This window comes from Schistocerca americana, chromosome 10, assembly GCF_021461395.2.
Source record: "Schistocerca americana isolate TAMUIC-IGC-003095 chromosome 10, iqSchAmer2.1, whole genome shotgun sequence".
In the NCBI taxonomy this organism is placed as follows: domain Eukaryota; kingdom Metazoa; phylum Arthropoda; class Insecta; order Orthoptera; family Acrididae; genus Schistocerca; species Schistocerca americana.
The window spans coordinates 17,661,838-17,685,735 of NC_060128.1; the positions used below are offsets into that span (position 1 = coordinate 17,661,838).

Here is a 23,898-nt window from a genome sequence, read left to right on the forward strand (position 1 = left end):
AAGTTTAATTTTGGAACAATTTTACTTGAAGATGTACAATAATTTTGATTTACATGAAAAATGCTCTGTCTCAAAGGTGACAGCTAGGAGTAAAATTCATCATATTTATTTCTGCCAACTTGTTCCCATGTAAACGATAGTGCACTTGTGGTTTGTTCCAGACTAGATGTGACAGGTTGTAGCAGACTCGGCGGAGGCCTATTCCCCTACCTCGTCGGGCTACCGCGACTTCACACATTGCGAATGGGTACCATGTATTTCGGTACCACGTATTTTATAGAGTTGCAGCCAGGTGTGAGCAGCATCCTCAAATTGTCAGGTTTGCGCTGTCTGACATTCGATTATTCGGATGTTACTGGAGAGCCTTTTGATAAGTTTCCGGAGAATCTCATCAGTCTCAGGTAAGGAAAGATCTGTGTCTACATAATTACTTTGCAGGTTCAAGCTTTGGAAACTGCAGGTTGGAATAAGAATAATATAAGGAAAAGGATAGATTCTTACTCATAACAAAGGTGACCTGTCGAGAAGCAGAAATGCACGACAGAAAGACTGTTACACAGTATAGCTTTCGACGAGAGAGAGAGAGAGAGAGAGAGAGAGAGAGAGAGAGAAGCACACCTCATGCACACATGTCCACTCCCACCAGCAGGTCTGACTGGAACACAACTGTCACATTAATAGCAATCTGAACCATGGACCTTGCCGTTGGTGGGGAGGCTTGCATGTGTCAGCGATACAGATAGCCGTACCATAGGTGCAACCACAACGGAGTGGTATCTGTTGAGAGGCCAGACTAACGTGTGGTTCCTCAAGAGGGGCAGCAGCCTTTTCAGTAGTTGCAGGGGCAACAGTCTGGATGATTGACTGATCTGGCCTTGTAACACTAACCAAAACGGCCTAGCTGTGCTGGTACTGCGAACGGCTGAAAGCAAGGGCAAACTACAGCCGTAATTTTTCCCGAGGGCATGCAGCTTTACTGTATGGTTAAATGATGATGGCGTCCTCTTGGGTAAAATATTCCGGAGGTAAAATAGTCCCCCATTCGGATCTCCGGGCGGGGACTACTCAAGAGGATGTCATTATCAGGAGAAGGAAAACTGGCATTCTACAGATCGGAGCGTGGAATGTCAGATCCCTTAATCGGGCAGGTAGGTTAGAAAATTTAAAAAGGGAAATGGATAGGTTAAAGTTAGATATAGTGGGGATTAGTGAAGTTCGGTGGCAAGAGGGACAAGAGTTTTGATCAAGTGAATACAGGGTTATAAATACAAAATCAAATAGGGGTAATGCAGGAGTAGGTTCAATAATGAATAAAAAAATAGGAGTGCAGGTAAGCTACTACAAACAGCATAGTGAACGCATTATTGTGGCCAAGATAGACACAAAGCCCACGCCTACTACAGTAGTACAAGTTTATATGCCAACTAGCTCTGCAGATGATGAAGAAATTGATTAAATGTATGATGAGATAAAAGAAATTATTCAGGTAGTGAAGGGAGACGAAAATTTAATAGTCATGGGTGACTGGAATTCGAGAGTAGGAAAAGGGAGAGAAGGAAACATAGTAGGTGAATATGGATTGGGGGTAAGGAATGAAAGAGAAAGCCGTCTGGTAGAATTTTGCACAGAGCATAACTTAATCAAAATTAACACTTGGTTCAAGAATCATGAAAGAAGGTTGTATACATGGAAGAATCCTGGAGATACTAGAAGGTATTGGATAGATTATATAATGGTAAGACAGATTTAGGAACCAGGTTTTAAATTACAAGACATTTCCAGGGGCAGATGTGGACTCTGACCACAATCTGTTGGTTATGAACTATAGATTAAAACTGAAGAAAGTGCAGAAAGGTGGGAATTTAAGGAAATGGGACCTGGATAAACTGACTAAACCAGAGGTTGTACAGAGTTTCAGGGAGAGCGTAAGGGAACAATTGACAGGAATTGGGGAAAGAAATACAGTAGAAGAAGAATGGGTAGCTCTGAGGGATGAAGTAGTGAAGGCAGCAGAGTACCAAGTAGGTAAAAAGACAACGGCTAGTAGAAATCCTTGGGTAACAGAAGAAATATTGAATTTAATTGATGAAAGGAGAAAATATAAAACTGCAGTAAATGAAGCAGGCAAAAAGGAATACAAACGTCTCAAAAATGAGATCGACAGTAAGTGCAAAATGGCTAAGCAGGGATGGCTACAGGACAAATGTAAGGATGTAGAGGCTTATCTTGCTAGGGGTAAGATAGATACTGCCTACAGGAAAATTAAAGAGACCTTTGGAGAAAAGAGAACCACTTGTATGAATATCAAGAGCTCAGACGGAAACCCAGTTCTAAGGAAAGAAGGGAAAGCAGAAAGGTGGAAGGAGTATATAGAGGGTCTATACAAGGGTGATGTACTTGAGGACAATATTATGGAAATAGAAGAGGATGTAGATGAAGATGAAATGGGAGATACGATACTGCGTGAAGAGTTTGACAGAGCACTGAAAGACCCGAGTCGAAACAGGGCCCCAGGAGTAGACAGCATTCCATTAGAACTACTGATGGCCTTGGCAGAGCCAGTCCTGACAAAACTCTACCATCTGGTGAGCAAAGCGTATGAGACAGGCGTAAGTAATACCCTTAGGTTTCAAGAAGAATATAATAATTACAATCCCAAAGAAATCAGGTGTTGGCAGATGTGAAAATTACCGATCTATCCTGTGAATTTTAACTTATTTTATGTTTAATCAAGAATATTTTGAACAGACTGACGGTGTCGCCATGGGTAGCCCCCTGTCTCCTTTGGTGGCCAACCTTTTTATGAAGGATTTTGAAGAGAGAGCGCTTGAATCAGCTGCCCTGAAGCCAACTGTTTTTTGGCAGTATGTGGATGACACTTTCATAGTGTGGCCTCATGGAGAAGATAAATTAATGGAGTTTCTACATCACCTCAACTCCATTCATAGCAACATCCTGTTCACCATGGAAATAGAGAAAGATGGTTGTTTGCCTTTCTCGGATGTCCTGGTCGAAGGAAGAATGATGGTTCTCTAGGGCATTCAGTTTACTGGAAACCCACTTGTACTGATTTGTACCTGCAAGCATCGAGCTGCCATCACCCATCACAAACCATGAATTTGCTTAAAACACTTGTTCATAGAGCTCATACTGTCTCAGATCTAGATAGCTTACCTCAAGAATTCGCCCATTTAAAGACAGTACTCAGCGAAAATGGGTATTCCATCCGGCAGATTAACAGGGCACTAACAATTAAAACTAAGAAGCAGGAAGAGAATAAAGAGGAGAACATGCCAGAACCATCTTTAGCTTTTCTTCCTTTTGTTGGTAACACTTCGTTTAAAATAGCAAGAATCCTCTGCTGAACATGGTATTTCTACTGGACATTCAATGGAGTATGAGAAAACAATGATTTTGTCTACAGCAACGTCTTTCTGGGACTCCATTATTGAAGAATCCGTAGAAATACGACTGGCGGAAAATCTGTTAAACTGTGACAGCGGCTACCAGCTGGACAGTGCATGGAATCCTGTCATCTCCACGATTTGCTCAAATCGAAGACGACCGAGTGCATCGACGGCCGTGGCAAACAGCAACGCAGAGGGCGACTGAGTTCCGCTATTCACCAGCGAGGGCGCGGCCGGCGGGCAGTGTGGTTCAACTATCAAGCTTTCGATGCATGCACAGAATAGTTACAGTACGCTATATATTGTGGAATGGAGGACGTTTTCGCGTCTGCGACGGCTCAGCTGAAGGTGACTGGCAGGTGCCCAGTTGACATATCGTGCGAAGTATTGAACGACGACCGGCTGCAAGCCCGAAATTTGTTTGAACTACCGACCTATCCATTTAATATGCCACAGCTGCAAACTACTAACACGAATTCTTTACAGACGAATGGAAAAACTGGTAGAAGCCGACCTCGGGGAAGATCAGTTTGGATTCCGTAGGAATGTTGGAACACATGAGGCCATACTGACCCTACGACTTATCTTAGAAGAAAGATTAAGGAAAGGCAAACCTACATTTCTAGCATTTGTAGACTTAGAGAAAGCTTTTGACAATGTTGACTGGAATACTCTCTTTCAAATTCTAAAGGTGGCAGGGGTAAAATACAGGGAGCGAAAGGCTATTTACAATTTGTACAGGAACCAGATGGCAGTTATAAGAGTCGAGGGGCTTGAAAGGAAAGCAGTGGTTGGGAAGGGAGTGAGACAGGGTTGTAGCCTCTCCCCGATGTTATTCAGTCTGTATATTAAGCAAGCAGTAAAGGAAACAAAAGAAAAGTTCGGAGTAGGTATTAAAATCCATGGAGAAGAAATAAAAACTTTGAGGTTTGCCGATGGCATTGTAATTCTGTCAGAGACAGCAAAGGACTTGGAGGAGCAGTTGAACGGAATGGACAGTGTCTTGAATGGAGGATATAAGATGAACATCAACAAAACAAAACGAGGATAATGGAATGTAGTCGAATTAAGTCTGGTGATGCTGAGGGAATTAGATTAGGAAATGAGACACTTAAAGTAGTAAATGAGTTTTGCTATTTGGGAAGCGAAATAACTGATGATGGTCGAAGTAGAGAGGATATAAAATGTAGACTGGCAGTGGCAAGGAAAGTTTTTATGAAGAAGAGAAATTTGTTAAAATCGAGTATAGATTTGTGAGGAAGTTGTTTCTGAAAGTATTTGTATCGAGTGTGGCCATGTATGGAAGTGAAACATGGATGATAAATAGTTTGGACAAGAAGAGAATAGAAGCTTTCGAAATGTGGTGCTACAGAAGAATGCTGAAGATTAGATGGGTAGATCACATAACTAATGAGGAGTTACTGAATAGAATTGGGGAGAAGAGGAGTTTGTGGCACAACTTGACTAGAAGAAGGGATCGGTTGGTAGGACATGTTCTGAGGCATCAAGGGATCACCAATTTAGCATTGGAGGGCAGTGTGGAGGGTAAAAATCGTAGAGGGAGACCAAGAGATGAATACACTAAGCAGATTCAGAGGGATGTAGGTTGCAGTAGGTACTGGGAGATGAAGAAGCTTGCACAGGATAGAGTCGCATGGAGAGCTGCATCAAACAAGTCTCAGGACTGAAGACCACAACAACAGGTGGGGGGAGAGAAGAAGACGGGCGGGGAATGCAGGGACTAGATGGAGGTACAGCAATACTGGCAGGTGCAGTGTTGGGAGGTGGAGGGAGGGGGAAGATTGAAAAAGAGGAGAAGAGGAGGGGAAAGGATGGTCAGGTGCATTGGCAGAGGGAGGCACACAGCGAGGGTGAGAGGACACGAAAATGGACGAGGTGGAAGGACAGAGGGGATGGAAACAGTAGCGACAGTAGGTTACTGTATGTTCAGGCAGCTATAATTTCGGGAGGGAGTGGAGAATGTCTTGTAAGGATAATGCTCATTTTTGCAGTTCGGAAAAGCTGGTGTTGGAGGGTAGGATCCACACGGCTCGAGTAGTGAAGCAGCCGTCAAAATCCAGCACATTATGTTCACCTGCAAGTTGTACCACGTGGTGCTACTTCGCTCTCGCCCCCCAGATTGGTGGTGCCCGTTTGTCTCGTACCGATATAGAAAGCTGTGCAGTGATTGCAGAGCTGGTAGATGACGTAGCTGCTTTCTCGGACGGCCTGGCCTCTGGTGGGCTAGGACGAGGCTGTGACGGATCTGGAATTGGAAGTGCTGGGAGGTGGATTGAGCTGGTTCTGCACCAGGGTCTCCACAGTGATACGATCCCTGTAGCTGTGGCCCAGGACAGGGAGTGGCATAGGGATGGACTGAGATGTTAACGTGTCATATTTATGGTGAATAGTAATCTATCCTTTTCCTGCAGTTTACGTTTGTTTGGCAAAGGGTTCAAAAATATAGAAGCACTCGGGCTTTCTCTGTGTTCTGTCTCAGATAGCATGTGAGGAAAATAAATAACTTCTCTTGCAGTTCTGTATCAGTGTTAAATAAGGATAAATGTAAAATAATGACTCTGTGTGTGTGTGTGTGTGTGTGTGTGTGCGCGCGTGTGTGTGTGTGTGCGCGCGTGTGTGTGTGTGTGTGTGTGTGTGTGTGTGTGTGTGTGTGTGTGTGTGTGTGTGTGTGTGTGTGAGAGAGAGAGAGAGAGAGAGAGAGAGAGAGAGCTAGCTGTGTAGTATCTGCTTATAAGATTAGTAGCAAACGTCTTGAGTGTATCACATTGTATATGCATTAATGGGTAATAGTAAGAAGTTATATGAAATATGGTGATCAGGCAAAACATTACTAGGAAAGGTGCACAGAAAGCTTAGATTTGTTGAAAGGGTGCTGTGATTTATGTCTGAATAGGAAATTGCACATGACGCACCAGTGCAACCATTTATGTCACTGTAGATGTTTGTAGGTCCCAAAGTGTGGCAAGTGTTGATGATGTACTCCTCCAGTCCGTGCACACACAGTGATCATTTGAAGAAATGTCAGTCAGAATCACTGCTACTTCTCTGAATTACAACAGCTGCTGTTCTCCTATTTGGTATCACAGTTGCGTGGCAGTCTGTATTCTGTGGAGTTATGTGCTCGTTCTCACGGCCAGGAAATCTAGAAAAAATGGGGGAACTTTTTCATCTGGAAAAAGTCCAGCAATTTGTTAGAATTTTGGGAATTTTTCGTTGTTTTAATTTTCAGATCAATTTTTGTAGTTTTGACTGATAAAAACTGATATTCTAACAAATAATTTTACTGTAGCCCACTCCTGCAGAATAATACTGCAGCAGTAAAACATAAACCAGAGAATCACACTAAAGCAAAAGTTAAGACTGTGAAAACTTTGTAAGAACAAATTGCTTTCGATGAGAGTGACATCGCAGGTGTTTACATTTCTAACAAGCTGTGGGAAAATATTGTGAATGGTTATTTGAGAAGCACTGCTTTCAAAGTAAATTTCCTTTTACACAAGACATGTGAGAATATGTGATGAATTAATTAAATTGTGAAGTGTTTCACTGTCATTCGAAACTTAAACATTTTGAGAGCCAGCCACTTTAAAAAAGACCAGCCATTTATGCCATTATTTAAAATTTTAATGGTGCGTTTGTGTTTAACACATGCTAAAAAGAGACCAAGCTTCAAGGTTAGTTTTTCATATTTATTTCAGTTCTTTCGTAGATTACAGATTATGCAAAAACAATGGCAGAAGTATGATTATCCTTTAGAAAACGAAAAAAAAAAAAAAAAAAAAAAAAAAAAATTGAAGGATGAGTTCAGCAATTTCACACGTAATTGGATTTCCAATGAAAGGGTCAAAGTTTTCTCACATGTAGGGGGATATGTCACAGTCGTAGCAATACTTGTTTGCTTCTTTCCTGCTCATTTTACAAGTAAATTGTCTCATCTTCTCCGTACCGTGCTCCGAATATCTGCTGTCGTCGGCTGTCTAGGTTGTGTGACACAAGCTATAATTGGTTAACGGAAGTGCATTGTGCAGCACAGTCTAAATTTCACTGCTCCGAAAGCTACTGTGCTGTACGTGCTGGAATTCGTATTTATACTTTTGTAATACCAGTATATACAATGTTTATGTTGCCCCACAGCAAAGAGCTTTCCAGAACGCATTGTTTTCTTGCTGAATTTTGTTTCCTAAAATGCTGGAAGTTCTGTGCTGGTGTATAAAACGTTTACCAGTCAAAGAATTGAAAAGTTTTACAGCTTCGAAGGAAAATATACTGGCACTTAACAAGGAAAAATGTACTTTCTCTCAGGGTATAGTACATTTTCACCCAGAAAAAGTGTATTTTTAACAGGGGAAAATCTACGTGGTTTTTTCTTATTTATTTATTCCCCCCCCCCCCCCCCCCCCCCCGCCCCCCTCCCAAATTGTCCGCATGTACACCCTGTCGTAAAGAATTTAAATCCAGAAGCTCATTGAAATAATGGTCCTGATGCATCTCCATAGTGCTTTGAGTCATGAAGCAAGTGATGTTCAGTGTGTGTTCGCTGCATCCTGTCACTGCAGTTATAGTATTGAATAACATTACACAACTGCTCTGCACATGTCGCCCACAACGTAGCTGATGTTAATCAGTTCCTGTCCTCAATGTAGATAATAAAGTTCGTGTTAAAGTACAGTCTGTCTGCAAAGGAATGTCCCGTTTCAGTGGTATATTATAACAGTTTTTTATACAAATATTCAGTTCAACCTAAAATACAATTCTTCCCACACTTTGGGTAATAAGTCCAGAGCAATGGAAGCAACAACAGCCCCTTCAGTTTTGTGTCTCAACTCTGGCAGATCATTAGATAGTGGCACAAAGCAGACAAGATCTTTTACAAAGCCCAAAGGAAAAAAATCACAGGGGTCGAGGCCAGCAGAACAGTGTCCTCGTCATATCAGTTATTAGCACCAGTCCAGCGGTCAAAGGCTTCGATGTTCGACTGTGCTCGTACAAAAATGTGCCAATGGATAGGGGCCCGATGTTGTTGCCGAGTGAAGTTTTCGGGGTCACCTTTTAACTGATGAAAGAGCCGTTCTGGTAACATATCCAGATAAGCTACCCCTGCTATGGTAGCTTCAGCAGAACAAAATAGTCTGAACACTTGACCTTGGGACACACCACAGAAAAAGTTTAATTTTGGGATTTCGCATGTACTTCCATTGCGTAGTTCTGTACATCTTAATTGTCACATCGGATAGGTCATCTGCAATCACTTTGTACGGTCCACGGAATTGTGCAGCTAGCTTCTTAGAATGACACCTTCTTACGGTCTCATCAAACAAAAGAAGCATCCTAAATATTCTTCGATTCTCCAACTCTTCGTGTGAGCTTTCCTGGTTTCCTTAATTTCTTTTATCCTTTCTCGTGCTACTGGATGTGCTGCTTGCAGCATTCTAGTTGGCTGATATGCATAACAGTTCATTCCTCTGTCTTTATGACTCCTGGAATGTGTACTTGTCTCCCATAAATTTATGGCAACAATGTATAGCCATTGCTACTGTGAAAATATAAGTAATTGGATAGATTAGTTTTCCACATCTTTCATTTTCTAACCTTCTATTTTTTGCAATACCCATCCCACCTGTACCACATACAGTGCACTTAGCTTTCCGCATTTATTAGCTCGTGCACGATGTTACAGCAGTATTCTCTGTTTCTCGTATTACTGTATCTACCGTGTTTAAGCTCTCAGATTTTTGAATCTTGTCCACTGCAGTCTATAACGGTCAGTCTTTCCGTCTCCTCCTGTCCGGTAAGTCTTCCTCTGACCAGAGGTTCTGCATGACTCCTCCAAACTCTACTCCTTTTCCTAAACCTTACCAGTCCTCCTCCTTCACCGCTCTCCCTTCCCCTTCGACCCTTCTGCTAGGAGAAGGATCCTTCACTGCTCTCCCTCCCCCTTCGACCCTTCTGTTAGGAGAAGGAGCAAGTGGCTCCAAAAGCTTGCAAACTGTAATACCTTTTTCATGTGTGTTCTCCTGCCACCACATGATGAATAAATTTTTTTTCTATCCAGTTACTTGTTTGTTTCAAAAACTGATTATTTTCGTTGATACTTTGCTACTGTGAGGCATATTAAATACAGAAACAGTATACTGTTCCCATATATTCCAAGTACAGTGGTCCTCTCTAACGAAGTGTCATAAGTATTCCACCAGTGTCCTACGAGTTCTCTAGGGCACCCCGTTTGTCAGTGAAATGCTGTCGTCACAGTTTTCTGGATCATTAATAACTTATGTACCCTCTTCTCTGTGTGAACTTATTTCTTTGAGATTTGTAATAGTTCCTAATGTGTTCATCTTTTCATGCCTTTCCACTAATTATAGTTTTCTATTTGGCCTAAGTTTCTGTGCATCCTCTGATGACTGCCTAACACTAGTTCGACCTTTTCCTCTGTGTCTAGTTCATTTTATTCACACGTTCTTAATTTTCCCTAACCACTCTGTGTCTCGTTCTTTCGTGCCCTCTACATCGTCTGACCACATTCGGCTCAATGCATCACAATGAGGACGCATGTTATTGTTGCAATGTTGCCCAGCTCCCAGTAATTTTACACGTCATATGTCCACTTTTCTTGTAATTATTTGGTTTAGGAAGCCTAATATGTGCTGTAATAGATGTTACAATATACAGTCTTCGGTTACCTGACATCTTGTCACCTCGATAACAGACGTGAAAATGCTGCAAGGCTTCAAGCAAACTCGGAGTTTTCTCTCTTACTCCAACTCTGTGCAGACAGTGCACACCACCGTACTCGGAGCGGGTACGAGTCGAGTCGACGCCCGTCCGTGGCAACAGGTGGCTCATGTGCCAGTGACGTCGGAGAGTAACGCAGTCGGCACGCAAATTCCCTGACTCGAGACAGTTCCTAATGTCCCGTCAGAAGGCACCACTCTATGGACGACGTGTCTGCCAGCTTTCTCTCATTCATTTGTCATCGAGGCCACTAGAGTGTGCCATTCCACCATCCACAAAGTTAAGAGTACCGATCTTTTAACATCGGTTGTGATAGTTTTGTTTTTTGACAAATTAGTTTTGAAGGTAGAAATTCGGAGAAATTTTTTTCTCATCAGCATAACTGGAGTTTATAGTTTTTCAGTTGTAAATTGAGCGCAGATTTAATGTAGTGGCATTTGGAAAAATGGCTGGAATATTGCAATTGTAGCTGTTACTGAAGTCCTAATGTTTTTATTTATCACATTTAGAAATATTATCTCCGAGAACCTCGTGTGTATACGTTGTGGCGTTTCGAGGTGATCGAGTGTATCGGTTCTCGATGCTGCATTTTTCTGTGCACTGTTGCATATAATACGTTCTGTACAGTGAGAACTAGCTCGTCACACAGTTCCTAGTTTGCAAAGTGTAACCAGTTTTAAACACCGTGCAAAATATTAATACTGGAAATTGACAGTTTAGGACAGCGTTTAAAATGAATATTTGTAAAAATAGTGATTGGTTGTGTGGCTGTGAATTTAAAAATGCATTATTTTGCTTCCCACGCCTGTATGATGTTGAACCCTTGTGAACAAAAGTGAGGGTTACAGACGTAAACCATCTGAGTACCAAAGTGTAAAAGCACGAATCTTCAGCTGCTCAAATACAAAATAGCTGAACAACCGAGTAGTGCATCGAGAAGGAAAATTGCCGAGAATGACGTGTCCGAAAGAACAGACGTCACACATTTGTATAACCGATCTGCCATGATGGGCACTGAAATCACAACCTTCAGTGCAGATGCACATTTACATTCAATCTCCAGCAGGAATCTAAATGTAGTGAGTGTGGACGACACAGGTGGGGGCTGTGGATAGGCAGCACTAGGTGGGAGTGCAGGTCAGCTGAGATAGTCTGTGCATTTGTGATAAACGGTCTGTCTGGGTCACACAGTGGTTAATGCGACTACCTAGTAAGTGGGAGATCCCAGGTTTGAGTCCCAGTTGCGTGCACATTATCCCTCGTCACAACTTATTTTGCACAAAGTCCTGATACGACTGATATCTTAGTACCATCCCCGTATGTTTATTTCTCCTCCCTCCACCGTCAGTTTGCGTAGTAGAAGAAGTTGGGTGTAATAGGTCTGGGCTAAATATATTTCTGTGGTTCCTTCGAATTGGCCTTAAGGGATCATGATAAAACTGAATTGTTATCAAACCCTGACTAATTTTACTTCTGGATTGAATGCAGCATTGAAAGATAATTTGGGTAAGGCAACTGTTTTCAAAGGAACCTTCAAAACTATTCAAAGTGAACTTTTCCAAATTATGTTGGATGTATACCAAGAAGAAATTTCAAAGCAAATAAGGAATCATAATTTTTAGCTGTTATAGCAGATAAAACAAACAGATCAAACATATTTCAGATGGCTGTTGTATACTGTTACGTATTGAGACCCAGAGGTTCTAGAGTTTCCTATCTCCTTCTGAACACGGTGCACAGATGTTCGCTGCGACTTTGCTAGAAGAATTGAATAGGCAAAAAGACTCACCAAAAATTACTTGCACAGACCTGTGATGAGGCATCTGTTATGGCTGTTTCCTCGGGTGGGGTACAAACTGTTGTGTAAAAATTGTCCTAATGCAGAATGTGTACATTGCTATGCTGATGAAGTTAATCTTATAATGAGCAAAGCGGTATCAATCAATTGCAGTATGATTTATTTATTTATTTATTTAGAGTTTTCAGAGAATATGTCCATTCTTTTCATAGAGTGCGCAGTGGACCACTATCCTCGGTGACTTAGTGAGAAAGCATTTCCCTCGATCTTGTCCAGTGGATTTTTCGATCTCAATTCGTAAACGCAGTTCATTACTCCAACAATGTATAAATCACATACTGGAAGGTGATTCTATAAGAAGTGAAACTACAATTTACCAGGCTCTTCGCCATAAAAATGTTCGTTTCAATCATATCTTAAATTATCAGTGAGCACAGACATTTGCCTGCAGGGGAACAGCAACTGTTATAAATTAAAATTGTAGAGCCGGCACAAGTTGCATGTAATTTTTTATTTATTTTACATGTTTCATTTGTCCAATGCGAGCACCCTCAGAACTTATGTAGCGGGGGCCACACGGTACCCGTTTCAGTTATTGGTTGGAATTTTCTAGTTAAGTTATGCCATTTGTCAGAGTTCTGTTTGGTCAGTTACGGTACGGAGAATCAATGCGTGCTGGCCCATAAGATCATTTCGACATTTAAAATAAATGTTATCGAGATTTGAGAAGTAATTGGTATCACCAGTGGCATTGAATCTGTTGATTACTAATGAATCTACTGATTTATCAGTGAAGAGAATGAAGTTGGAATAGCCTGATGTGAGTAGAAAAGAAAGGCAAAGGTGGTGTGCAACGTGATTGATGTTATAGATCATTGTATTTTTTCACATCATCTTGTAGCTGCTTCATTGTTTTTTCGTGTTAAGTTCCCCTTGTATCTTTTTAAGATATCCTGAAGATACCTTAAAGGAAATGTGTTCGTTGTCATCATTTTTGGATAAGCTGAAACTATATTGTTAACTATCTTTTATCTACCTAGCACAAGAATGTAGATCATTCTCTGGTGCAGTTAGTCTAGTTGAGTCTGACAACTAACAGCCCAGGGAAGATGTTCACTAAGTAGTCTAAACTGTTGAAGGTAATTCTCACAATTCCCTTGACATCGGTCGAACCGAAAGGCTGCTTTTCAACTTTGAAAATAATAAAATTATTCTTACATAACTCCGAGTGAGGAAAGGTTGACGGCCTCGGCGATGCTTTCCGCCGAAAGAGGTCTCGCGATGCAGATTACAGACTGCAATTGGTGTGTGACTGAAGAGTTTGTCAGTGAAAAATGGAATGGCAAAGTTTCAATACAAGTAAGACAAGTTCGTTAAATGATGAGTGTGTTTCAGTTCTACTAGAAATGTAGCTCATTCAATAGTTTTTCTAGATAGTTGATAAATCATAGCATGCTCTTTGCTACAGATATTTTTCTGTCAGATATATTTCTCACTTTTTTCAGGATCATAACTCGGATTTAAAAAATTGAATTTTCTGGCATTCATACACACGAATTGTCAGGATGTTTAAATCGTAACAAATGTCGAGAAGCGAGGCACCGATAAAAGAATTTTCTTCCTTGTAACCATCTCGTATAAAAATGTAACATTGAAACTTTGGTGCAACACCCAGCTTCAGATACCACTGGCTACCACTGATGTATCAGCATTTGCATTAAGATTTCTGGGTTTATACACAGTGTAAAAAAAATATTCCTCTAGTTCCAACCACCATTTCAGTAATCTCGGCAACAGACCTTCGACACCAAAAGTCCGTGTCAGTGGCTCGTGATCTGTTACTACGGTAAAATCTTCCTAAATGTGTGGTCTGCACTGTTTTGTGGCCATACAATTGCTAAGCACTCTACCTTAGTTTCAGCCTTATCTAACAACCGTGGGGCACAGTTGACTGGCAAATCTGAATCTATCTCCCTTCGTGACAGAACTGCTCCGAACAGTTCTGCGCTGGTATCTGTAGCACCAGTGTTATGGTTTCTTGAAATCAGGGTAGCTCAGTATGGAAAGATTTACTAATCTCTCAGTTCCTCAAATGCTGCTTGTGGCAGATTTCCCAGTTCAGCGATTATACAATGGATTCACAGTATTAATATTCAGCCACCCCTAAATATCCTTTAAATCCTGTAATGGATTTCAGAACTGTTCTCCACCTCTTCACATTATGCTCACCTGGCTCCACATCTTTCTTTGTTATTTTGTGTCCTAAGAATATTACCTCTTTCTCAGAAATTCACACAATCTGGTGTAACTTTAACCTAGGTGCCCTTAAACCATCCAATATTTTCCTGCAACTTCTCATCACATTCCTTTACTGAACTACCTTAGCAAGTTACGTCATCCGAGTACATTGAAACACTTTGTCCCATGCAATCTTGCCAAAGCAACATTCACTAGTCTTTGAAATATATTTGATGCATTCTTTGCCCCATTGGCATCCTTTTGGACTCTTAGTGCTGATAATTTGCAGTGAATGCTGTGTTTTCCTCTATCTGCTGAATCTATTAAAATAGTGGAGAAATACTTGGCTTTCCCCAGTTTGTCCAGTATCTCACTTATGTTGGGGATGGGGAAAGTTTCCCCCACTGAGATTTCATTCTATATTTCCCTATCCCACAGGTGTCCGTGGGTACTTTTCGGGTTCTCTGAACAATTATATCCCCATTAACCATTTTCTCAATTTGCTCCTGTAATACCACCTTTTGTGCTTCCAGTATTCTGTAGGGATGTACCTTTCCTTTGTTGTTTTGGCAATATAGGGAATGCATGCCTTACCATTTATGTGAATGCCAAATTGTCACCTTTTAGATAAAATACCTCACCATATGCCATACAATTCATATCAGTCTTCTTTATCCAACTGACCATTCAGATCATTTCTCTAACTTGTGCAGTGAGATTTCCTTTTGTGCTCATGCCGTTAATTGCTCCCTGTGTGGCTCATGTTGGTGTCACTTTGTCTTATCAGTTCACCTAAAACTTTCACTGTACTCAGATTCCACTTGGCCTCACTTGTAATTAGTACACTGAAAATATATTTCCCTTGCTCTAATAGTACCGTAAATTTGGCTGTATGCACACTTGGCATTTCTTCTTGTTTGGGAATAATCTTTTTTTTTTTTTTTTTTTTTTTCATTACTGGGATTCAACCCTGTTTCTACACACGTTCTTATGTTTTTCTTTGCTATGAGCTACTTTCACATCACTTTCTGATGCCCCACTAGTTTGCCTTATAGGTAACTCATAACATGTCGTCTCACAACTTGCCTTTAATTTGCATTTTTAACTTTTCCTTCACCATTCTGTGATTTACACTTTTTCATCTTATGTCTGTCATGTGGAGCTTACCGTCGTATTCATAGATCCTTTTTGCCATCTACTTTTCCTGATTTGCGATTATTGATGAAAGCTGGATCCATCATTACACACCAGAGTCGAAATGGCAGACAAAACAGTTGACAAAAGGCTGGTAACAGTCCACTGAAGAATGCAGAGACCATTTTGTCAGATGGTGAGGTGATGGTCACTGTTTCTTCGGATTCCCAAGGATTACTTGGAAAAAGGCACAGCCGTAGCTGGACCTGTTTATGCTTCATTGTTGCATCATCTGAAACTTGTGTTGGTGGAGAAAAGACCCAAGTTTAACCACAAAAAAGGGTCCTTTCACCAGGATAATGCACCATCCCACCCATCAGCGATAACAATGGTGAAAATGCATGAATTGGACTTTGAATTGGTTCCTCATCCACCCTATTCACCATACTTAGTCCCAAGTGACTTCACCTTGTTCCCTTACTTGACACTTTGGCTTGCTGGGAAGAAATTTTCATCAAATGAGGAAGTGATAGTTGCAATCAACAAGTATTTTGCAGTGGGATGAAAAAGTTGGTGGATCCCGGGACCAAGTTTATATCCTTCCAAGCAGAATATGTTGAGAAATAAGTTGAGTTATTTACGAAACAAACATTTTTCTCGCTTATTTTAAATGACTTATCAAACCGACTTCATATGTGCCCTGATATCTATTGATAACTGCAACTGACTTCCTAATTTGTAGCAATATTCCACTGCAATTTTGTTTCTTGCTTCAAAATCTGTGACTCTTAACATTTGGGCATTTTGTCACAGTAAGATGTGTATTCCTCGTGTAACACACTCTTAGTTTTCCATTTCACTTGTGGGCACAGCCCCTAATTTCTCATTGAATTGGGGTCTAGCCTTTCACATTTTTCACAAATGGTTATCTTTTTAAGTCTGCATTTGTGTGACCTGGTTTGTCACAGTGGTAACAATATTTCTGAGAGCCTTTTGCTTCTTCTGCCTTCACCGTCTACCCTCGTGTTCCTCTTTGACTTTCCACAGTCTCTAGCCGTGTGACCCATCTGCACTCAGTGTCGTCATCTTCCCTCTGTTACTTAGAGTTTAGACTTCCTTCACTCTCAGGAATAGATCCTTTTTCTTTCACGGAGAGTAGGGCACTTTCCTCTCACAACACCTCTTCTGCTGTGGTGCCTAACCTAATTTAATCGGCGTGCCTTCGTACAGCTGCCCGAATCCTGTCACTCGGCAGGCCCTGCATGGAGCGATCCTGTCCCAGTATCCGCACCAGTCTCGATGCACCTCACGGTTGTGCTGCCCGTGTCACTGGTGACGGCCTCTCTGAATGATTTTTAAACTTCATCTATCCGATTAACCGATGATGCAATTGCTTTCCCTGTGTGTTGTCTGGCCTGACAGGCCTACACGCATAATAGCCTATGCTGCACTTATCTGTATAATTTTCTTCCCCGATTATATTCACTCGATTCTAGTTATAATTATCCCGGACAGTTAATTTTGCTGTAGCTTTTGCCATAATTTTAGACTTATATTGTGAAGTAGCAATGGTTTGTCATCTGATTGGACTACTTGAAATCCTGCATTCACATTGTCTGTGAAATCCCTAAGTTTGGAGCTCCACTAAATGACTTATTTAGTAATACAAGAATATCCTTCGCACTGATGCCTTTAACATCTGAATTAGTAGCTGAAGCCAGCTTACATTAATACGGTGTTATATGTACAGTCTTAAAACTCTTATGTCATTGCTTCCCTGAAGTGTGCCGATGCTGTAGTTCTGCTGATTTCTTTTGCAGTTCCTTCAAGTATTTCTTCCTCTGATGGTCCCTCCTGCGACTTGCCTGGCCCGGACAAAACCACCGAGAAGTCATCTGCATCTACATCTATACTCCGCGAGCCACCTTACGGTGTGTGGCGGAGGGTACTTATTGTACCACTATCTGATCCCCCCTTCCCTGTTCCATTCACGAATTGTGCATGGGAAGAACGACTGCTTGTAAGTCTCCGTATTTGCTCTAATTTCTCGGATCTTTTCGTTGTGATCATTACGCGAGATATATGTGGGCGGTAGTAATATGTTGCCCATCTCTTCCCGGAATGTGCTCTCTCGTAATTTCGATAATAAACCTCTCCGTATTGCGTAACGCCTTTCTTGAAGTGTCCGCCACTGGAGCTTGTTCAGCATCTCCGTAACGCTCTCGCGCTGACTAAATGTCCCCATGACGAATCGCGCTGCTTTTCGCTGGATCATGTCTATCTCTTCTATTAATCCAACCTGGTAAGGGTCCCATACTAATGAGCAATACTCAAGAATCGGACGAACAAGCGTTTTGTAAGCTACTTCTTTCGTCGATGAGTCACATTTTCTTAGAATTCTTCCTATGAATCTCAACCTGGCGCCTGCTTTTCCCATTATTTGTTTTATGTGATCATTCCACTTCAGATCGCTCCGGATAGTAACTCCTAAGTATTTTACGGTCGTTACCGCTTCCAATGATTTACCACCTATGGCATAATCGTACTGGAATGGATTTCTGCCCCTATGTATGCGCATTATATTACATTTATCTACGTTTAGGGAAAGCTGCCAGCTGTCGCACCATGCATTAATCCTCTGCAGGTCCTCCTGGAGTACGTACGAGTCTTCTGATGTTGCTACTTTCTTGTAGACAACCGTGTCATCTGCAAATAGCCTCACGGAGCTACCGATGTTGTCAACTAAGTCATTTATGTATATTGTAAACAATAAAGGTCCTATCACGCTTCCCTGCGGTACTCCCGAAATTACCTCTACATCTGCAGATTTTGAACCGTTAAGAATGACATGTTGTGTTCTTTCTTCTAGGAAATCCTGAATCCAATCACAAACCTGGTCCGATATTCCGTAAGCTCGTATTTTTTTCACTAAACGTAAGTGCGGAACCGTATCAAATGCCTTCCTGAAGTCCAGGAATACGGCATCAATCTGCTCGCCAGTGTCTACGGCACTGTGAATTTCTTGGGCAAATAGGGCGAGCTGAGTTTCACATGATCTCTGTTTGTGGAATCCATGTTGGTTATGATGAAGGAGATTTGTATTATCTAAGAACGTCATGGGCTCTGGGGATGGCATCTGCTTCGTTTTACCTGTTCCACATTCCCCATCACCAATCTTCTTACCGTACACAGTGTGAAGGACCAATTCCGATAGTCTTTAGGAGGTGTGGCCCGTGTGGTGCAATCGAGCTGTCGATGACAGTGTGGACTGAAGCCTACTGAGTTATCTGTAATGGAGGAGAGGAAGAAAGTCTTGAGGATGCTTAGAACAGGTGATTCTGGAGTGGAGACGAGAAGTTGTTGGCTTTGTAGGAAGTGAATAAGGGTGCAAAAACTAAAGAGGTCGTATGGATAAAAAAGAGAACATTCTTTGGAGAAGATTTTCTGAGTGAAAGAACGTGCTCTGAGGAAGTTCTTTATATCGTATGAACAAAATGTTCAGAGCATATTTTCTGATGAGGGAGTTCATTCTCACTATCTCGCCACCTGCTCGAATCTGTTCTCCGCGTTGTGTTGTCTGCACCGGGCACGGAACGTACTCTTTATCTTGCATTTCGTTCAGCTTGCTGAAATATGCAAACTATTCAGTGTACAAATATGGAACTGTAGCATCACTGTGTTTGGGAAGAGTTGCATAAAATTTCATTTTGTTTTCACTTTTTTGTGCGGCAACAGATTATTAAGAAGATTACGGATGGTTTATGAAAATACATTTTCTGATAATCTTGACAAATTTTCGACATGCAGGGAACTTTTTTTTATTGATGTTAGGTGAACGCATTATGTGAATGAAATTTTAACAATACGTCACATTATCGTCTACTCCGGATTGTAAAACGAGTGTGTTCTGACACGTGGTAATCTCGATTAAATGGCACATAATATTCTGTTGGCACGTCAAGTACTTAAGTGGTCATCTTGTGGTTTTGTTATGAGAAACAGTTCACTAGGTTTGTAATAAACCTGTTTTTAATTTTTATGATTTGCCTACTTATTTCTAGCATAGCAAAATGGAACATCTGTGCTGTGCAAAAATATGATGAACATCTGAAAAGGTCAATGACATATTTGTCTCGTTTGTACCTGGTCTTCCCATACACCACTCGGGAAAACTTGGGTCTCGTAAATAGCACAAAAATGTTTTCATTTTTTCTTCATGATATTTGGGAAATAAGTTCACCACCCTAATAATGTTTTTACTGTTAAACCCATATAAACTTACACAGTTACTCTACTCAATATGTCTTCGGGTTACGTATATGTTTCTTTTTCCATCTGAGCAACATAGATTTATTAAATTTACTAAAAAAACTTGGTAAGACTTAATGTCTGCAGAATTTAATCAGCCTGATTTATGTTACAGAGCTCATATCAAAAAGGGGAGAATTTTCACTGCTCGTGAGAAACTTCGCTGTGTTTATTCGTATGAAATCGGAGAATGTTCTTCATGTTGAGCAAGGTTACCCACTCATTTACTCAAGCTGAGAACACACTCAGGTGAAGTACATACTCACTTTGTTTTATTTGTGTGAACTTGAGAATGTTCTCCAAAATTCATAGAATTGAGTACTTTCCCCATGTTATTTATACAATCCGCAATCCGAGGATTGTGAAATTAAGAACAACAAATTCCAGTAGCTTTATATCTTTGCAAATCATTGCGGCCGCACCTCTCTACACCCCCCCCCCCCCCCCCCCACCATGCCATCAATTTCCCCAATTTCTCTCCTACGCCACCACTGTCCCTACCCATCCCACCATGCTGGCACCCCCCCCCCCCCCTCCCCCTCTCCGTGCACGGTCGCTCCTGCCACACCTCCTTTTTCACTTACCTAAAGATTTTTTTTCTCTGAGTAAATATGAATTTTCATGTACGTTATTAGAATTTTGTAACAATCTCTCTCTCTCTCTTTCTCTCTCTCTTTCTATTTCTATTTGTCTAGACAGTTCCAATTCTCTGTGATCACATGAACCAAAGCATGCCAATTTCTTTTGTCCTGCACTTTCTCCTGTAGGCTTTCCAGATTGGAGCAGATTACTTCTGTGATGCGATTGATTCATTTCACCTTCTGACGTCCTCTTCTTCTAGTGCCTTTCCTCACCATTAGAGTTTTTTGCAGTGAAACATATCTTCTCATGATGTCTCCAAAGTAGGTCAGGTTTTGTTTTAGCATCAGACCTTCCAGGGAGTGCTCTGGTTTTATTTGCTCTAATGTTAACCTATTCATTCTCTTTGAAGTCCACGGGGCTCTAAGGAGTTTCCTCCAACATCACAACTCAAAGCAGTTTATTCTTCACCATTCGTTCCACATTTGTAATGGTCCAGGTCTCACATCTGTATATAACAACTGGAAAGACTGTAGCCCTTACAATATGGATCTTTGTTGCTAAAATTATATCTCTACACCTTAAAACCTCGTCAAGGTCTTACTTTTTATCAAGCAGCGAGCATCTCTCGATATTGTGGAGACGCTTGCTGCTTGGTAAAAAGGCAGTGTCAAAACTTGATGAGGTTTTAAGAAGTGGAGATATACTTAATACTGTTGTACAAACATTCACAGTACAGAAGGATCTCAGTTTGTCACAGTAACAGCAGTGCTCCCGTTCCTGTCACAGGGAGCTGAGTGTCGAAGGGTGCCGAGGTGACCCCAGAGCCACAGACGGGCTGACCGAGCAGATGCCCAATCTCGTAATCCGCGGCAAGATCCACGCTGAGCTACAGCGTTTCTACTTCGAGGCACTCGAGGATGTAGGGCCCGGCGAAGCAGACGAAGTGGTGGACGACCGTTCGGAGAGTGACGAAGACGGCGACAGTGATAGTAGCGTCGGCGGCAGTGACAGTGAGAGAGGTTGAGAGCACTATATCTGTATGTATAAAAATGATGTGAAATTTATAGGAAAGTACAATTCTCAGTACTTGTCAACATAAGCGGAAACTGTTTTGAAGGAATATAACAAATAATTTTAGAAATGTGTAGAAGAAACAGTAATGTTGTTTGAATACCTGCTGTAATAATCTGCAATAATGTTTGATTCTTGTTGTAACAACAATGGATTCACAATGAAACAAATTTTTTAAATGATAAAATGGCTACACAGATCAGGTAGCAATTCATAAATAGCACTGACAATGTTTTTTTGCAGTAAGTCGAATTTAAAAACTTCTTTGTTTTTATAAACCTGTGAAACAATAATAAATGAGGACTGCTACCTTGTTATTTTAAGTGTTAATTATATTTATCAGGATACTACTAGATACCATTTTTAAATATTAAATTTCATTTGGAGGAACCACTTTGTGATTAAAATACACGACAGACTCTTTTACGAATGAACCACACATCACTAGTGTAATACTGTACAGCATTTATTATTTGTTACACAAACCAGTTTTTGGCTGATAAGTCACTGTCGGGTATGAAGATAAGTAAGTGGTAAAGTGAAATTGGTTGGATCAAAGATTTTAAAGTAGTCCATCTAAAGAGTATTTCTGTTTCCAGAGGTGAAAAAAAATTAATGTTACAAGAAGGAACAAATAAAGGATTATTTCAGTGTAAATGTGGTGTAAGATTATTTAACTTAAATAAAATATGTGAAGCATTATCTGGTGAACTATAGACCATTAAAGTAAAATTTACTTTGTATAACCACAGCTGCGTAATATGAGTATTATATCTTGTCTGTTTGTAATTTAGGATGGATTAAAGACAAGATTATTTTCTTCAGCTGCATGTTTGGACTATGTCACTAAAGAGTAATGTTAAATTATTTTCTTCTACGTACAACCGTTGTAATTTGTGTAACGGCATCCCGTGCACGGGAGAGCAGTTCCCCAGTGTCCCAGGCGGCAGACGCAGCTGAGGAGGGGTCACGTGTGCTCGTGCTCGGTGCACAGGGTGATCCTAACTTGTGGCAGTCAGATGCCAGATTTGCCACAGGTTCTGGAAATCGGGGAAATTCCAAACACATCAGGGGAATCTGAACAAACAAAACACTGGAAAAATCTCGTTTTCGTCTCAGTAGATGAAATGGTTTGTTTGCTGAGGTGTCACACATCGTCGATGGCCAGATGTGGCTGAGTATGTGTGTGCACTTCTTCCCCACTCCCCCCCTCCCCTTCCTACCACTCCCCTCAGCTCGCGACTTTTTGTCGCCAGCCTAGGAGCTCCCGACAGGAGGCGTGAGGAGTGGTTTGTTCGGATCTGATTCTCAGAGACTGTAGACGCAGTGGCCTTAGACAGTGGTCGTGTGTCGAAACAAGGCCCCGGGAGTAGGCAACATTCCATTAGAACTGCTGACAGCCTTGGGAGAGCCAGTCCTGACAAAACTCTACCATCTGGTGAGCAAGATGTATGCGACAGGCGAAATTCCCTCAGACTTCAAGAAGAATATAATAATTCCAATCCCAAAGAAAGCAGGTGTTGACAGATGTGAAAATTACCGAATTAATAAGTCACAGCTGCAAAATACTAACACCAATTATTTACAGACGAATGCAAAAACTGGTAGAAGCCGACCTCGTAAAAGATCAGTTTGGATATTGGAACACATGAGGCAATACTGACCCTACGGCTTATCTTAGAAGAAAGATTAAGAAAAGGCAAACCTACGTTTCTAGCATTTGTAGACTTAGAGAAAACTTTTAACAATGTTGACTGGAATACTCTCTTTTAAATTCTGAAGGTGGCAGGGGTAAAATACAGGGAGCGAAAGACTATTTACAATTTGTACAGAAGCCAGATGGCAGTTATAAGAGTCGAGGGGCATGAAAGAGAAGCAGTGGTTGGGAAGGGAGTGAGACAGGATTGTAGCCTCTCCCCGATGTTATTCAATCTGTATATTGAGCAAGCAGTAAAGGAAACAAAAGAAATGTTCAGAGTAGGTATTAAAATCCATGGAGAAGAAATAAAAACTTTGAGGTTCCCTGATGACATTGTAATTCTGTCAGAGACAGCAAAGGACTTGGAAGAGCAGTTGAACGGAATGGACAGTGTCTTGAAAGGAGGGTATAAGATGAACATCAACAAAAGCAAAACGAGGATAATGGAATGTAGTCGAATTAAGTCGGGTGATGCTGAGGGAATTAGATTAGAAAATGAGACGCTTAAAGTAGTAAATGAGTTTTGCTATTTGGGGAGCAGAATAACTAATGATAGTCGAAGTAGAGAGGATATAAAATGTAGACTGACAATGGCAATGTAAGCGTTTCTGAAGCAGAGAAATTTGTTAACATCGAGTATAGATATAAGTGTCAGGAAGTCGTTTCTGAAAGTATTCGTATGGATTGTAGCCATGTATGGAAGTGAAACGTGGACGATAAGTAGTTTAGACAAAAAGAGAATAGAAGCTTTTCAAATGTGGTGCTACAGAAGAATGCTGAAGATTAGATGGGTAGATCACATAACCAATGAGGAAGTATTGAATAGGATTGGGGAGAAGAGGAGCATGTGGCACAACTTGACAAGAAGAAGGGACCGGTTGGTAGGACATGTTCTGAGGCATCAAGGG

At 41.1% G+C, this 23,898-nt stretch overlaps 1 protein-coding gene across 1 annotated transcript in view; it reads left to right on the forward strand.

Moving 5' to 3' along the window:
* The window catches only part of LOC124552648, a 47,458-nt gene extending 25,510 nt beyond the window's left edge, over nucleotides 1-21,948 (forward strand). The window contains exons 5-6 of the mRNA XM_047126974.1: nucleotides 281-401; nucleotides 21,007-21,948. Coding sequence (XP_046982930.1) covers nucleotides 281-401; nucleotides 21,007-21,244 — 359 coding nt within the window. The 3' untranslated portion in view covers nucleotides 21,245-21,948. The remainder of the gene's footprint in view (nucleotides 1-280; nucleotides 402-21,006) is intronic.
* Nucleotides 21,949-23,898: the final 1,950 nt, after the last annotated feature.